This window comes from Zootoca vivipara, chromosome 12, assembly GCF_965207765.1.
Source record: "Zootoca vivipara chromosome 12, rZooViv2.hap1.1, whole genome shotgun sequence".
NCBI lineage: Eukaryota > Metazoa > Chordata > Lepidosauria > Squamata > Lacertidae > Zootoca > Zootoca vivipara.
Window position 1 is genome coordinate 18,937,185 of NC_142595.1, and position 16,845 is coordinate 18,954,029.

At 48.0% G+C, this 16,845-nt stretch overlaps 1 protein-coding gene across 2 annotated transcripts in view; it reads right to left on the reverse strand.

Annotated features, from left to right (window-relative positions):
* Positions 1-1,459: 1,459 nt before the first annotated feature.
* KAT7 (lysine acetyltransferase 7) overlaps positions 1,460-16,845 on the reverse strand; it is a 29,715-nt gene continuing 14,329 nt past the window's right edge. For both annotated transcript variants that reach the window (XM_035134877.3, XM_035134876.3), the window contains exons 9-15: positions 15,023-15,214; positions 12,750-12,839; positions 11,558-11,698; positions 9,347-9,440; positions 7,827-7,973; positions 6,939-7,045; positions 1,460-5,016 (exon numbers count right to left, since the gene is read on the reverse strand). In XM_035134877.3, the coding sequence (XP_034990768.1) occupies positions 4,915-5,016; positions 6,939-7,045; positions 7,827-7,973; positions 9,347-9,440; positions 11,558-11,698; positions 12,750-12,839; positions 15,023-15,214 (873 nt within the window). In that variant the 3' untranslated portion in view covers positions 1,460-4,914. The remainder of the gene's footprint in view (positions 5,017-6,938; positions 7,046-7,826; positions 7,974-9,346; positions 9,441-11,557; positions 11,699-12,749; positions 12,840-15,022; positions 15,215-16,845) is intronic.

The following is a 16,845-nucleotide window of genomic DNA, read 5'->3' on the forward strand; positions in this document are numbered from 1 at the left end:
GCTCAGAAATGGGAGCCAATGTAGGTCTTTCAGGACTGGTGTTATGTGGTCTTGGTGACCGCTCCCAGTCACCAGTCTAGCTGCTGCATTCTGGATTAGTTGTAGTTTCTGGGTCAGCGGGAGATAACCAGAGCATGCACCACTCTGGCGAGACAGTCTGCAGGCAGGTAGGGTCTCACCCTGCGTACCAAATGGAACTGGTAGACAGCTGCCCCGGACACAGAGGACATGGACAGCTATGAGTCCAAAATGACTCCCAGGCTGTGCACCTGGTCCTTCAGGGGCACGGTTACCACATTCAGGACCAGGGAGTCCTCCACACCAGCCAGAAACCTTCCAGCTCATGCTCTTAACTGCTTTGATGCCAGCTTTAAAACCAGGGTTGTCTATTAAACTGATCAGAGAACTTTAAGACCCAATCTCCATCGCCCCTGGGAACTCTCGTGGGAAGGTTTGAAATCTCTGCAAATTGTCCCATGGTTGATGTCTCAACGGTGCCTCCCATTTAATAGGAAATGAATTGTTTCCCAATGGAAGATCCAGAGTTGTGTATCGGCATGACTCAAGTCACAGGGCACATCAACAAGAAACATTAGCCCCAAATGAATTACACGGATGTCTCAATTGACGGTGGGAGTTGACAGTACAAAAACAAACCAATTTCACCTTCAAGCTTTACTAGAATGGGACTTCCAATAAAAAATGGGGGCCATGGGAAGTTGCACTGCCCAGGGCTCCTTTGTGTTAGGCCAGTACTTGGAACGGGGATAGGGAACCGGTTATTGGATTCCACAACCTGGATAGTTCAGTCAGTAGATCTTGGGGTCATGGGTTCGAGCCCTGTGTTGGGCAAGATTCCTGCATTACAGGAGGCTGGAGTAATTACTCTTGTGGTGCCTTCCAACTCTACAATTCTATGATTGCAGCATGCAACCATCATGGTCAATGGTCAGAGACAATTAAGTACACTGAGAAAACCATAGGTACCCCAGGCTTAGCATTTAAATTGGCCTTGGCCTCAGCTCTCCATATTACCTTACACTGCCAGATCACAGATACGAGAACTGATCTTTAGCTCAGTACTCTCCTCTCCTAATGGCTTTGGCTCTAAGTTATCAGGTGGAAGACATTTCCAGGTTTGCTTCCCGATATCTTTTTAACTGGAGATGCCAGGGCCCGAAACCTGAACTTTCTGCATTCAAAAATGTGCTGTCCCACTGATAAGATTCTATCTTTCCCCTTGGGTTCCCGGAACTTGGAAGAATCTGAGCGAAGAAAGGAAAGAAACACGTGCCAGAAGCCGATACAAGCAAATGGCTTCACCTGCGTCGTTTATATAGGGGATCAGTTTTGTTTGTTGCAAAATGGGCAATGGCTGGGAAGTCTCCAAAAGGCCAAAGCTCAAATGGACACAATGCACAAACATCCCCCCCCCCCCGAGGAATGATCATGCTTGGAATACTAGAGCAGAGAACATGCTTTATTGAGAAGTAGATACACTGGTAGCATATTCTAACATATCCAGGAAACAGAGATTCACTTCTGTACAAGAATGGCCAACCTCCCCTCCCCACCTGAGAGGGCGCCACCTCACCAGTTGCTAAAAACTAGAAGCGGAGAGTGCTGGATGACACTTGCCAGTAATGTGCACAGAAATATAAACTTTGGCAGATTTAGGATGGCAATGAAAAGACAAAACCAAACACGAGAGCCAACCACAGGAGTGCTTGCGGAAAGATCTGTGCTAGAGGGATCGACTTTCAACTGGAATCCATTTTGTCCCAAGATGGGAGACAATGAGAGGTGGGTTCTAGCGGAGTTTGGCTAGAAACAAAGAGGTTGTGTTCCACAGACGCAGCAGACTAGAGGCCATAGACATGGCGAAAGGGTGGCTATTTATGCCCTCAGGGTGTTTTGCTTCGAGTTGGAAGGGTGGTTTTTTTTTTTTTTTTTTGCCAAACCTTACAATCGAAAACCAGACTTGCTGGAAATGGATCGTAACACATCCATCCGACCGACGGCAGTCAGTGAAAACACACTGCGCTCTCTGGCCAGGCATCCCCAAGGTCCAAAGGCTTGTGCCAAGGTAATTTCTAGGAAGGAAAGAAAATTATGCTCTAGGGATGACAAACAGTACTAAGATGCAACCTGGAGTGAGGTGGCAAATATGTGACTCGCGCACACACCCCAATCTCCTTTGTGGCCTCTTTGGTTGTGCTGCATGTGACACAAACACACACACACACAGCCCAGCTTGGTCTGTGGCTCGGGACATGTGCCCTCGGACCCTGGACTTTGTGCAAAAGCACCTCAGCGTTCAGGGGAGTGGGCTTTTGGTCCCCCCAAATGCTGGGGTCTCACCAGGCGACGCTGCCCTGCACAAAAGGTAGCCGGAAGCAGCGCGGGACAAATGCCACCGGCGGTTTGCAATTCTGAAAGCACGCCGGTGGCATGTGTGAGGGGCACAGCCCTTCAAAGAGCGAGCCTGTCAAGGTTTCTGACTCTGCAAGGAAAGGGACCTCTCTTGCTGCAGCTTTTCAATGGGGCTGTCCTCTCTGTGAATAGCAAGGTTAGGGCAAAGTGTGCTCGGTGGATGTTTCCCTTTGGTCTCTGAACACTTAAGGTGAATTTGTGAGCTTAATACCTAGAGCAGGGATGGAGAACCTGTGGCTCATCCCATCATCCCCTAAGCTGGGGTTGATGGGAGCTGCAGTCCCCACCTCTGACTTTACAAGACGTTTTAAAACGGCCAAGCACTCTCCCCCTTAACAGATAGCCTATAAGGTCCACCTACCCCACAAGGTTCCTGCCTTTCCTCTCCCTTCTATCCCTCCCAGTCTTTGGGAACAGGTGGCACACAGATCAGGCAAGGGTTTCCACCCCAAGCCTGGGAGTGATGGATCACTTAAAAGATGGGAGGGCTCCCCTTGAAAAGGGGCGCACCAATTATTGTCGTCAAATTGATGCTATGCCTGCTTGCTCTTGGAACTATTTTCACAAATTTTCTAAGGGCGAATTTGTCTTGGGATGAGGACCTGCATGCAAGCAGGTATGGCATCCTAGAAGTGTGGGAGAAACCCAGCCTCTCTGGGGGACCTCATACTTCTGCGAGACCATCGAGCAAAACCAGTAGAGGAGGTCAGAAATGACTGGGGCAGGCCGCCTGGCCGTGGTGGACTTACGGGCTCTTGCAATCTATGGGTGAAATAAGCACACATTCTGGGAAATGGAAGCTGATTCCCCCCCCCCGGCAATCCTTTAAAAACAACGGCTAGAATGGAGGTGGGAGAAGGTCCAGGGTGGTCCCCGGATGAGCACAGATGGTTCAAGAGATGGAGGAGCGTGGACCGCAAAAAGGAGCCAAAACGTGCCGAAGGGAAGTAAACTATCACCGCGTGAAGGCAAGCCAGCCGACTGCAGCTAACTCCCGCCTAGATCTGGCACTGTTGGATCACCGCCGCAATTCAAAGTAGCGCCAAACCTGGGCGGCAAAAGCTGCTGCGCGGGAACAGGCTGGCAAAAGGAGCGGCGTCCGGCTGGCGGTGCTCTCTGAGCAGCCGCTGCCGTCTGGCTGAATGCACGCTCCTTGGCCTGCTAGGTGCGGGTTTCTTTCGGAGCGGGAGGAAGTTCAAAGGACAAAAAGTGTCGGGAGTGGAAAGGAGGCACCAGCACAAGGGGGCTGGTAAGGGCTGCTGGTTGTGCCATTTCTCCTCCTGCAAAGGAACAGTTATAGCTGGCTCTTCAGAAGGGTTTGTGGTCAGAGCACTCAAAAGCAGCTGCAAGGAGGAGCAAGAAGCTCAATGTTAGGTGACACTGGGCAAGGGCACAACTACTGCAGGAGTGGGAGAAGTGGTGCTTTTTTTCCGTTAGGCGGCTTCCCCCCACCGGGGACTCAGCTGTGTTGCCCACAGAGATAGCAGCACGTTCAAACCTTTCGGGGAAAGGGAAGGGGAAGCAGCCAAAGGGTGTCCCCACATTCAATCAGTCTCCTGGAGATTTCCTGCCCTGCTGGGAAGGAATAAATAGCTGCTGTTTGCACATGCTTGCTGTCCAATATCCAGTTAGCACTCAGACCTGCAAACGGGTATGAGAAATTGATGTTCTTGAAGGATCCCAAGGGGGTGTCAGATCAATTCTATTTGCAGCGTGACACGGGGGGGGGGGGAGAATGGTCCCACAAGCCCACCTTTAGGCTGGATCCAAAGGTGCAGCAGAATGAATAAGAAGGGGGTGGGAATATGGGGTAGAATGGACTGGACCAAAATTTCGTTTGACTGATGGGAGATAATTGATTTCGAATGCTCTCCTTTGTATTAAAAAACAAACAAACCCTGTGAGTAGAAAACTAGGACAGGAGATAGAGAGCCTGCTAGAATCTTTATCCCTGTCACTGCTGGCTTTCTACTGAAAGGGAATTCTTTGCATGGGGAATCACGGCGCCCCACACTTGCAATCTAAAACAGTACAGCCCTCTGTATCGTGGAGGACCTTTACCACCTCGCAGCAGGTGCCGACCAGGCCCTCCAAGGTTGCACGGAAGCAGGCGGCTGAAACAACTAAGAAATTACGAGTTACGACACCATCTTATGGACTAGGGCCTTGTGGTTCACGGAGCGGCAAGTTGCAACAGTGCGCCGGAAGATCTTACTGCCCCTTCCCGGGGCCACATTGACACTGTATCCATTCTGATCTTCCCGACCTTGCCGTGCGGAGGGAGGACCTGGGTCAAAACGGTCCCGGGGAGAAGAGAAACATCCTGAAGGCATGTGGAAGAGGGGCGGGGAGGGTTGGTACCAACAGCAAGTCACAAATCTGCGATCCCAAAGGCAGTTCCTAATGCTGGAAAAGGAAAGGGGGTTGTGGTGGTGGTCGGTGGCGAGGAGGTGTCCACACTTCTCGGAGAGGTTGGTCAAATTAAGTGCCCTTAGGAGGGGTCCATTTCAAACAGCTGGGATCCATGCTTTTATTGCTGTTAGACCGCTTGGCCTCTTTGGCTATCCATTCGTCGATAAGATCCTGAAGGGAGAGGGGGAGAAAAAGGGAAGGCGCAGGTTAAATGTCTGGGGGAAGTTGCTAACAAGATGACAGAGTTGCATCTAGCATTCATAAGCATGCCCTAAATTCAAGGAAACAAACACAGTAGTAGTTTTGTGCTGCAAAATGACCCAGTTTAAACAGCCGGGGCTTCTGTACTAGGAGAACTCTCTTTCTGTGTAACTGACAAGTAGTAACTTCGGTTTCCATCGCGCAAACGTGGACCTCCATTTTTGAGAATTCGCTGGACCTTTCCTGCTTGTGTGCTGCGTTTTCTGCAGATCGAATCTTGTCACTGGGGGGTTTCAGGCTTAATGTTTTAGAGGGGGGCTGCAGGAGGCTGAAATATCCTGGGTGCATAGCTGTCAAGTTCTCCCTTTTTTTTTTAAAGGGAAATTCCCTTATGCTGAATAGGCTTCCTCGCGAGAAAAGGGAAAACTTGACTGCTATGCCTGGGTGTTTCAATGCTATGCTAGAGAAACTTAGAGATGGAAGGAGAAGTAGACAGAGAAGAATTAACGAAGGAAGAAGGCTGAATTCGTTGATCTCTCCACATTCTGGTTATCGTCTTAACCCAGGCATCCCCAAACTGCGGCCCTCCAGATGTTTTGGCCTACAACTCCCATGATCCCTAGCTAACAGGACCAGTGGTCAGGGAAGATGGGAATTGTAGTCCAAAACATCTGGAGGGCTGAAGTTTGGGGATGCCTGCCTTAACCTGATGCTTGCCGGGGCCCATCACGAATGTAGCAAGGAGGCGATTTTGCTTAGCAGACAGGGTTTTCTACGTGCTAGCTAAGTAGCAATTAAACATTTGAGGCTGCAACCCTAACCACAGTTACTGGGGAGTAAGCCTTGCACTGAACAAGTGAGACTTACTCGTGAGCACAATCCTAACTATGTCTACTCAGCAGTAGGTCCCACTGGAATTCAACGAGCCTTACTCCTAAGTAGATAGGGTTAGGTTTGCAGCCTAAGCCCACAAAACTCGCCAGCTTGCCCAAAAAATATTAGTAGCCTCCTGGGGGGGTGACAAAGGAGTGAAAGGGCCCTGTGTCTTCTCTAGTATCCTGCTTGGTGCAGAAAAAGGATGTAGTGTTGCACCTCCCATTCTGCAGGTTGATCACTCATCGGCATGTAATTCCTTATCACCTGTGGCTACCAGGTGAGTTGACTCTAGTCTAAGGCACTTCAAACGACACTGTAGACAAGAGACTGATGGCTGAAACAACCCAAACGTCTCCTGAAAGGTAAATGAGATACGCAGCGCAGAGGGAGCACCAAGAGGGTTCCCATAATGCAGTGTTTCCCAAATTTGGGTCCCCAGCTGTTGTTGGACTACGACTCCCATCATCCATGACCACTTGTCCTGCTAACTGGGGGATGATAGGAGTTGTAGTCCAGCAACAGCTGGAGACCCAAGCTGGAGAAACACTGGCTCACTGGAACCTCATTCCTGCGGTCTGTCTGCACGGCACACTTTGTTCTTTTCAACTGCCGTGGGTTTTCTGCTCCAATAAAGCAGCTTTGTTGTGACCAACTGGGCGCATGTCTGACATTGTCAAGAACCCCGGCAGCTGCAACTGGAGCAGAAGCAGCCACCACGAGCAGAAATACAGAGGCAGGGAAAGAAAGAGAGACTCTGTGGGTGGGGAGTAAAGGAACACTTTTCCTGGTAGCCATGCCTAGCCCTTAAACATAGCAATTTCTCACCACTGACTGGTCACATGCACAAAACAATCCTGCAATAGGTTTCTGCGCTAAGCTGGACTCTCTGCTTTTTGTTCACAGCAAATCTCGGGCGAAAGAGTGATGCTTTTCTTAGAAATCTCTCGAGAGAAGCACAGTGACCCAAGAGAGGCAGAGGGCGCCCCTCTCTCACAGGTATTAGTCCCACAACTTACCTGCCTCTTTAAGACTAGGTGCTTGCCCTTCCAATACTTGAGCATCTGAAGCGCTTGCAGAGTGCTAACGATGTCAACAGGGTTGACGGCGGTCTCCTGGCTGATTTCTGAAACAGAGAAGCAAGAGTGTGTTTTACTGAGGGGCTTGGGGGGGGGGGCGAGGGGGATATATGGGACAAACCACCAAGAGAGCTCTCGCTGTCTCCTGCCAACTCCAGCTACTCCAGACAAGATCCCCAAGAATGATGGCTGAGAAAGGTAGGTTGGAAGCAGATGAGCAAGGCTAGCAGAATCTCAGCATATAGGGGGAAGGTAAACAGGGGTTCAGCACCCCCCATTGCTCCTTTGGCATTTGAGGGAGGAGCAAAGGTGGGAGAAATTACATTTCACAGTTTCGGGGAAGAAAGACTAGAACAGGGGTCGGCAAGGCTTACTGGCCATGGGCCGGATCACTCCCGCAGAGATCGTCCATGGGCTGGACCGGCGCAGTGCGACACCGAAAATTGCGTCTGCGCATGTCCGTGGCACCAGAAATCATGCCTGCGCAGGCCCAGACGCCGAAAATCACGCCTGCGCAGAAGCTATTTAGGCATCTGAGCATGTGCAGAAGCAATTTACGGTAGGTGTGCATGCGCAGACGCAATTTCCTGCGCCGCTCAGCGAGTCCCAGCGCTGCTTGCCGAGTCCTAGCGCTGCGCTGGTTTAGTGCAGCACGTGGGGGATTTGCTGAGCGGACAGCTCGTGGGCCAGTAAAACGGTCTTTGTGGGCCGCATCTGGCCCATGGGCCGCATGTTGCCGACCCCTGGACTAGAAGGGTTGTTGTTGTTGTCATTTTAAAAAGGTGCTGTTTGCTACTGATGCATTGGGGAGGAAAATCTAGAACCCACCTTTAATGGAGATCTCTTTGCCTTGAAAGTTATGCAGATAGCGGAGAAGAACTTCCTTCCAGTAACTACGGTAGCTAATAAGGCCCAGGTCTGAGAGGGGCCTTTCTGGAGAGCCAACCTTTTCTTCCACTTTGGAGAGTAAATAGCCTGTTGAAAGAGAACAAAGCAAACTCTCTGGAACCTGAATGAAGTCATCAACCATCCCCGAGCTGCTGTCAAAAGCTCGTAGCTTCCTGTCAGGCAGTTTCGTTTTAAAGCCTTTTTTAAAACGTCATTTTCTTTTAACATCACAAAAGCTTGTGCTACTGCAAAGCTAAAGCACCTCCGAAATATGTAGAAGCGACCTTATTTTGGAGGTGGCCAAATTTTACTTCCAAGCTAACAGGCCCTCGACCAAAAGGGTTTGTTATAGAAAGATGGTGATTGCTAAGAAAGCAGCTACCACATTTATTTACGTCTTAACAGCCTTGAGACCCTGGTCATACGGCCACTAGAGATATAACTTTTTTACAACCTCATGCTCCATTAAGATTAATTAGATGAACTTTTATCTAAGAACAACGGAATGAACTTTCATTTCCAAAACTCTTGAAAAAAGGTCCCCCCGAAATCAATAAATTGATTTTTGTATATGTAACTGTATAATGCATTATGTAATATGCATAGCATATATTATAATACAGGAAAAATAGAGCTTGCAAATTTTCTAACACTTGTACAGTGGAACCTTGATTCCAAACGGCTCCGTTATTGTACATTTCAGTTTCCAAACGTCGAAAACCTGGATGTAAATGCTTCCGTTTTTGAACGTTTTTCGGAACCCGAACATGCGACGCGGCTTCGGCTGAGTGCAAGAAGCTCTTGCAACCAATGGGAAGCTGGTTTTCGAATGTTTCAGAAGCCAAACAGGCTTCCAGAACGGATTTTGTTCGAGAACCGAAGTACCACTGTATAAGGTTTTGTACATTGTGCATTACTGCTTATTGCTTAGAATAAACCGAGGTTGCAGTTTGTCTTTCTTTCTGCCACAAGCACCATAATGTTCCCGCATCGCTTTGATTGTGCATTCTGCACACTGATTACTTTTTGGTATCTGGAGTACGGATGGCTCCCGCTTCCACTGATTCTCCAATACAGTTTCAGGAAGTTTCAGACAGCTGTAAAAGTCCTAAACAGTTCCATAAAGTTTTTCAATGTGCTAATACTTATGAGTAGTGACATTACATATACAGTGATTCCAACTTTTCATTTCGGGGTGACCTTTTTTTCACAAGTGAGAAAATTAGTCCCGAATTGCTTATAGTGTTTCTAAGCAAAAGTTCATCCCTATAGGATACAGGAAATCATTGGGGTTTTTTTTTGGGGGGGGGGGGTCAAAAAGTTATACACTAACAACCATGCTGCGTTTTAAAAAAACCCTCAACTGCTCTGTGTCACATTTGAGGCTATGAAACAGTCTGATTTGTGCCAGTCTGTAAGCATTGGATTAAGAACAAAAGCACATGTCCGCCCACACTTACTGAAGTCGATGAGCATTTTGCCGTAACCCTGCCTCATGTACTGAGGCATCGTCAGGATACAGGAAACGTTGTAGTTGAGGAATGAGTTCTTCTCCTGGAAGTAAACAGTATAGCCGCGAAGGGTCATGTTTGACAAGAACTGATCACATCGTGGCAAAAGTTCAAATGCATGGCTTTTGCAAGCTGATCAAAACAGAATGGCTGCAATGCAAAGAATCACAGAGCTAGTCCTGGACACCCGAGGAGACTTTAGACCAGGGGTGGGGAACTTCGGGCCCAGGAGTTGAATGTGGCCTTCAAGGCCTCTCTATGTGGTCTTCAAGACTCTTCCCAGGCCACACTCCTCACTGGTCCTGCTCTGCACCCTCTCTGAACGGTTTTGTTTGGCGTCCTCGGACGGTGACAATGTCTCTTGCTTGCTTAGATGGACAGAGGTGGGTGAAGAAACCCGTCTTCTGCATGGCTGGGATGCAGTCTACTATACAAAAGCAACATCTTTGGCTCCCCCCTCGTCCCACCTGCTAGGGAATACGGCCCTCAGGCTGAAACCCCAGCTTTGGGCCTGCATTTCTCAAACATCAGCTCCCCTTAGGTCTTGGGAATGCCAGCGAAAGCTCTTTTGATATGAGCTCATACAGAGACAACTTGAATTGGCCTTGTTTGGCTGTGGTGGCCGTTTCCCCAAATGCCTGCCTGGGCGATGAGTAGATTCCAAACTATTTGTGAGGGGAAACGCCAAACTGGAAAAGGAAGTGAGTGATCGTAAGATTCAACTTTGTCCTTAATACCTGTAACAGGATGCACAGAAGACTACTGAGCTAGGTTCTATAAAGCCCTATACAGCTTGGGACCAGGTTACCTAAAAGACTGTCTTACCCCTTTTTATGCCCAATCGACCGCTGCACACTTTAGAAGAGGGCATCCTGCAGATACCACCTTATTAGGAGGTCCGAATTGGGACTTTAGTGTGGTGGCATCAACTCTTTGGAACTCCCTCCCCTTGAATTTTAGACAAGCATCGTCTCTATTGCCAAGGGTGCTGTTTTCAAAACCCGCACAAATTGAGAGATGGGCAAAACAGTCCATTTCTCTAACAGAATTTGTTTGTTTAATCTTCTCACTGAAACTGTACCAAAACGGTTATTTTACCAACCTATCATGTAAAGATGTATGAGGCAAAACTTGAAAAGTGCTGCACTTCCAAGGGCAAATTATTAAAGTTTTTTGATGCAGCACTCCTAGTGGCCATGCTGCACGTGCCAGAGACCAAAGTTAAACAGAATCAATAATTCTAACAGCCGTTTTGGGAAATGGCCTCTCGCATTGCCAGTGAAAGTGAAATTCAAATTGTTCCTGTGCTCTATTTTGATCAGCATGACAAAGCACTGTATCTGGGGAATTCAGGTCAAATGTAAAGTAACCAACAGAGCCCACATCAGGTCTTCATTTATCCTCACATCACACTTGGGCTTGCAATATTCCTCTGTCAACAAAACAGAGACTAAGATTGAGATGGAAAGTTTGGCTGCCTGGGCTAACAAGCCCTTACTGAGGAGCAGGCTAGAAGCAACCTCCTCTGTTTAAAACAGTGGTGGCCAAACTTGGCCCTCCAGCTGCTTTTGGACTACAACTCCCATCATCCCTAGCTAACAGGACCAGTGGTCAGGGGTGATGGGAACTGTAGTCCCCAAACAGCTGGAGGGCCAAGTTTGGCCACCACCGGTTTAAAAGATGAGGATTCAGTCCACAAACCTGATGTTGAACCAATTCTAAGCCAGCAAACCAATGAGCAGAACCACCACCCACCCAAGGGTCTTTTCAAGAAAGCTCAGGAGATTTATAGTCGGAACTGATCCCATTGTGGATTGGAGACGGGGTGTATGTGTTGAGGTGTGCTACTCCCTGCCACACAATGCAAGAGCACACCCTGATTTCTGATTAATATACCACCGAAACCCAGCTCTTATGAATGTTACTGGAAGCAGGTGTTTGCACATGCAACTATGTGGGGTGGAGGAGCCTCATGAATACCAAGAATAACTGGCTCTGTTTGGCATCAGAAATTTCCATCTGTACAATTTGTGCCCTCTGACAGATTCAGTGCCCAGCCTTTGAACCCCCTCTCCAGAGCAGGCCCGTCGTTCTGATTTAATGCCTAAGTCGTGGCAAGTGCCCTGGTTGTGGAGCAGAGCTCAAGAGGCTGTTACCGACCTTGGAGAAATAGCCTATGAGGTGGCAGCCGGTGTTGTCGGCTTCTGTCATGACGTAGAAGAGGAAGGGCTCCACATCGTAATACAGGGTCTTGTGGTCCAAAAAGAGCTTTGCCAGAAGGCAGAGGTTCTGACAGTATATCTGGAAGAATCAGAAGGCATGTCAAAGCACAGATGTGTTGGGAGGAGGTGGCCAATTCTAGGCACCACTCTCACTGCCCCCAAATCCTGAAAAATCCCTTTGGCCAAATCTGCTTCTTTGAAGCTGTGACTGGCCCATCTCTGGTTTTCTGGCAGTGGTCCCAGTACGCTTCCAAGCACAATTCAAAGTGTTGGGGCTGACCTTTGAAGCCTTAAGCAGCCTCTGACCTGCAGACCTGAAGAAGCATCTCCACCCCCATCGTTCAGCCCGGACACTGAGGTCCAGCTCCAAGGGCCTTCTGGTGGTTCCCTCACTGCGAGAAGTGAAGTTACAGGGAACCAGGCAGAGGGCCTTCTCGGTAGTGGCGCCTGCCCTGTGGAATGCCCTCCCACCAGGAGTCATCTGAAGGCTGCCCTGTAATGGGATGTTTGTAATGTTTGGTGTTTGATTGTGTTTTTAATATTTTGTTGGAAGTTGTCCAGAGTGCCTGGGGCAACCTAGTCAATGGGTGGCATATAAATAAAAATTATTATTATTATTATTATTATTATTATTATTATTATTATTATATAAAGAAACTGTGGTAGCAGCCTGAGAGAAAGTCTGCTTCAAGCATGCACAAGCATATACATTTAATAAATAATAATAAAAATTATACAGGAGTTCTGTGGACACTAGTAAGCCAGGCATGACTACCTGTCTAATACACTCAAAGGCAATGGAGTTAGACCAATATAACAACCAGTACCATATCCAGGTTTTGGAAGGCCTTAGGGCAAGACATCCTCTATAGGACACCCTCCTGCAATAGGTCTATGGCTCTTGTCAATGGGCCCCTGCTAGGGTGTGACCTCTCGCTAGATGCCCAATAATGCCAACCCTTGGCACTGGTCCTAATGAGAACCTTAGGATTTTTCAGGGAGAGCTGGGACAGGTTGGGTTGACAGACTTCAAGGAGAGCCAGCTGGGCAGCCTGCCTATGGCCCACAAAAGACAATGTGTTGCACAAATTCTCTCCTCCTCCAAAGCCAACTCCGGTTAAGTATGTTACCTTGTTCTTTTTCCCATCGACTTCAAACACCGAAATGGAGCCTTTACGGTAAATTTCGTCACCCGGAGGATGCTTCCAGACACATTTCGCCTACGGAGAGCATTGCACAAGCGTTAGCACGGTCGCCAAGTGTGACAAACGGCACCAGAAGCACAAAGAGGCAGGAGAGAGAATTGCAAGGGGAAGAATGAGCTACTTACTAGGGGGCACAATAACATGGCAGCAGAAGCAGCTACACATTTTCTGCTCAGCCAATAAAAAGGCGGTGCGCCCAAACAATATGGGGGGCTGACCAAAGTCCACAGGTATGGTCAAGTGTAGCTGATCTATGGAGGCAGGTCCAGATTTAGTAGTAGCAGAGAGCAAGTTCAACCCTCTAACAATAAACCAGTTCTTTCATTGTTATTTTTTAGGTTTAGATTTAACATCACCTACTTTGTTTGTGCTTGTGTGTGCTTATTAACTTCCCAGACCACATTGCTCTTCTACATAATAAAAAAAAATAATTTTTGTGGGGAGGGGGACTATTAGGCTGTTGATTTTATTTTTATTATGTATTTTGTGGTTTTATATCTTGATTTTATTCTGTGAGCTGCCCCGAGCTGCCCTGTGAGCTGGGTTTAGGGTGGTATATAAATTCAAGAAATAATAATAATACATGGTCTGGTTTACATTATACAGGCCTTTCGGGAAAGAGCATTTGATAGCCACCTGCTGCAGGGAGAAAACAGGATGCTGCCGGCCCTCAAGCGAAACGTTCAATCGGTGCTTGAAAGAGCAGCCTTTCCTTGACTAGAATGTTCTACAGAATGGGCTTGGGTGATGGGGAAGGATGCCAACTGTGATCAGCTGCAGAGTGGTTCAAAGTCAGCCAGTCCCAGAGGAATCCAGTCCAGGATTTGCTGTGCTTGAAAGACAGCTAATGGCCAGACCACGCCCCTCTGGATCCAAGACGTGGTGCCAGGCACCGCGGTGAAACTAGGCCTTTTGTGGAGGAAGAAGCAGCAGCACCGCCCCAAGGTTACAGGGTTCATTACTGTATGCTGTGCTTCCCTCCCCAGATAGCTCGTTTCTGCTCCAGCCAAGGCTGCACAGGCAGAAAGCTGTTCTGGAAGTGGAGCGAGAAGCTGCTAAGCAGGTGCCAGGACTGGGCTCCAACAGAGTCTTGATTCTAGTGTGCCCATTCCACACCGAGCTAGACCAACTAGCGGCACCAGTTCAGCAGATGGTACTTTCCACCTTCCATGAGTGAAGGACCCCTTCCCTGCAGGGGTATAGCCCCCCTGCTGCTTAACGTAAAATAGGTTTATGAATGCAGATTTAGAATTTACGGGCAGGGCAATTCTGCCGCATTGATATTACCAGAGAACAGCTTTGCGCCTGTGCCTGATGCTATTAATTAGTTACCTTGCGATCAGGATTTTGTGCCGTTCTCCTAGTCGGGGTGCATTTTTTAAAAATTGGATGTTAGATGCCCTGTTTTGTAGTAATTCAGGTGCAGCTTCCTTCTTGTATGAGCACGCCACCCCAGGGAATAGCTCTACCCCAGGCATAGGCAAACTCAGCCCTCCAGATGTTTTGGGACTACAACTCCCATCAGCAGCAGCAGCAGCATCATTGATACCCCTCCCCACCCTTTCTCTACATATAAGCGCCTGGGGACTTCTATTTCAGTGTATCTGAAGAAGTGTGCATGCACACGAAAGCTCATACAGTGGTGCCTCGCTAGACGAATTTAATTCGTTCCACGGGTCTTTACTTATAACGAAAAATTCGTCTAGCGAATCCCATAGGAATGCATTGATTTTTTTTTTTGCCCATCGGAACGCATTAATTGAATTTCAATGCATTCCTATGGGAAACCGCGATTGGCTAGACAAATTTTTCATAAAACGAATTCGTCTAGCGAGGCAACCTCCGCTAGAAAAAACCTTTCGTTAAGCGGAAATTTCGTTAAGCAGGGCATTCGTTAAGCGAGGCACCACTGTACCAAAATAAAAAACTTAGTTGGTCTTTAAGGTGCTGCTGGAAGGATTTTTTTTATTTTGTTTCGTCATCATCATCATGATTATTATACACCGGAGGGCAAAAAAGATGCAAGGGGGTCTTTTTCATATAGCAGTCTTTCCACAATGCATCTACAGCCCCGTCACTACTTTCAACAAAATGCAGCTGAACTTGCTGGCTCTTCACCAGCAAACCAGGGGAAGTGCAGTTCCGTGAGCAGGGCCAGAGGGATGAGTACAATGGTGCGAATCGTCTCGCAAGCTTACCATGTGCCTGCGTAGTATCGTCTGGCTCTTCATGTATTTGAGGCAGAACTCGCACATGTAGAGGCGTCCCAGTCGCGCATACTCCTCTGGGTAGGGAGAATGGTACCATGTGTCCAGCTCATAGCGGCCAAAAGCAATCGTCTTGATCATGTTGCTCCCTTCTGTGATCTGGCCCTGAAGTCGCAGCTTTTCCTATTGAGAGAGAAGGGGAATAAAAATGATTTTTTTAAAAAAGAAACAGTTCACGATGCTATTTATTCATACGATCTATGCTAGACCCACGTGAAAACAGAAAACATTCCCACCCACCCCAAAAACTCCTCTACAATCAAAACAGACTCCAGTATCGGGAAGAACTGAGTTTTGTAGAAGTGATACACAGATTAAGAAAATTTATGCAGAATTGCTTATTTCACTAATCGCAGGGAGCGGCAGAGCAATAAAAATCATCAAAGCCACACTCTGATCTTTGGAAATGCAAGTTGCTCCACCCACATTCAAGTCTCTCTTTATTTAGCCTTAAGGTCCACAAACTTGTTGCAAACAGAAAACTGAAACTGTTAGGAAACTGAACTTGTGAAATACGGAATTGGCCAACTATGGTCTGGATCCATCCCAAGTTAACCACGCTTTCAAATCCACGGAACTTAAAAGACAAGACTAGCTGGATCCAATGATTTCAAAGACATTCAAGTTCACACCCTGGCCATGCCTACTCAGCCCCAATGAATTGAATGGGACTTAACCCCAGTTTAGCACACATAGGGATGGCAACCTAATTTAGGGGGGGGGGGATCAAGCCCAATGTGTGTAAATTCTATGTGAAGGTGTCTAGTAGAGGACAGCAGCTGCAGCCTCTGTCTCCTCTTCCTCACCATGGTGCCTTGAGAACAACTGTGGAGGGAACTGTCTTCCACCTGAGGGCAATATTCATAGAATGCTGGAAGGAGCCAAAGGGTCATCTAGTCCAACCCACCCCACCCCCCGCAATGCAGGAATCTAAAGCATCCATGGCAGATGGCCATTCCCTTCTGAACAACCTTCTGGGATCACATGATAGTGGGGGATGAGACCAGAGCAAAACATGTCATTTACACCTTTGTTCAGTAGTGGAGGTTTTTTCACATTCACCCTTCCCTCTATACAGACTTTTTAATGTTTGATGTGCTTTAGTTTGTTGGAAGCCCTTCAGAGTGGTAAGGTAACCCAGTCTGATGGGGAGCATATAAATACCAAATCCAGAGACACTGCCCGCTTGCCTTTCATTTTCGAAGACTGTGTGCATTTTCTTCCTCTCTCGTTGTGAACAAGATGGGGGCACAGCAGCAGAGGTGAGCTGGCATATGTGTAGCTTTTAACGCTGCATTCATGCCGAGGCTCGAGGACTGGGGTTGTGGGGAGGAAGTTGGCGGTAAATCATGGCTCCCTGGCATCATGGTGGTTAACCTGACCTGCTGTGCAGCTCTGGTCACAGTTAGCCGTTGGGAGACGGGAAATCTGGAAGGCCAGTTAATACGCTCCCCTCCCCAAGACTTGAACAATGCAGAGAGCTTGGAGGTCCCGGCAGTTTGCAGTCTTTTTCAGATTAATTCCCAACACAAATCTGAAGAAAGTGCTGTTCTCAAAGCCGCCATGGCCACATGGAATAGGGGCCTCAGCACTTCCAAGTGACTTATCAGAAGTACCAAAGCATTGCAGTGGTACCTTGGTTTAAGTACACAATTGGTTCCGGAAGTCTGTACTTAACCTGAAGCGTACTTGACCTGAAGCGAACTTTCCCATTGAAAGTAATGGAAAGGGGATTAATCCGTTCCAGACGGGTC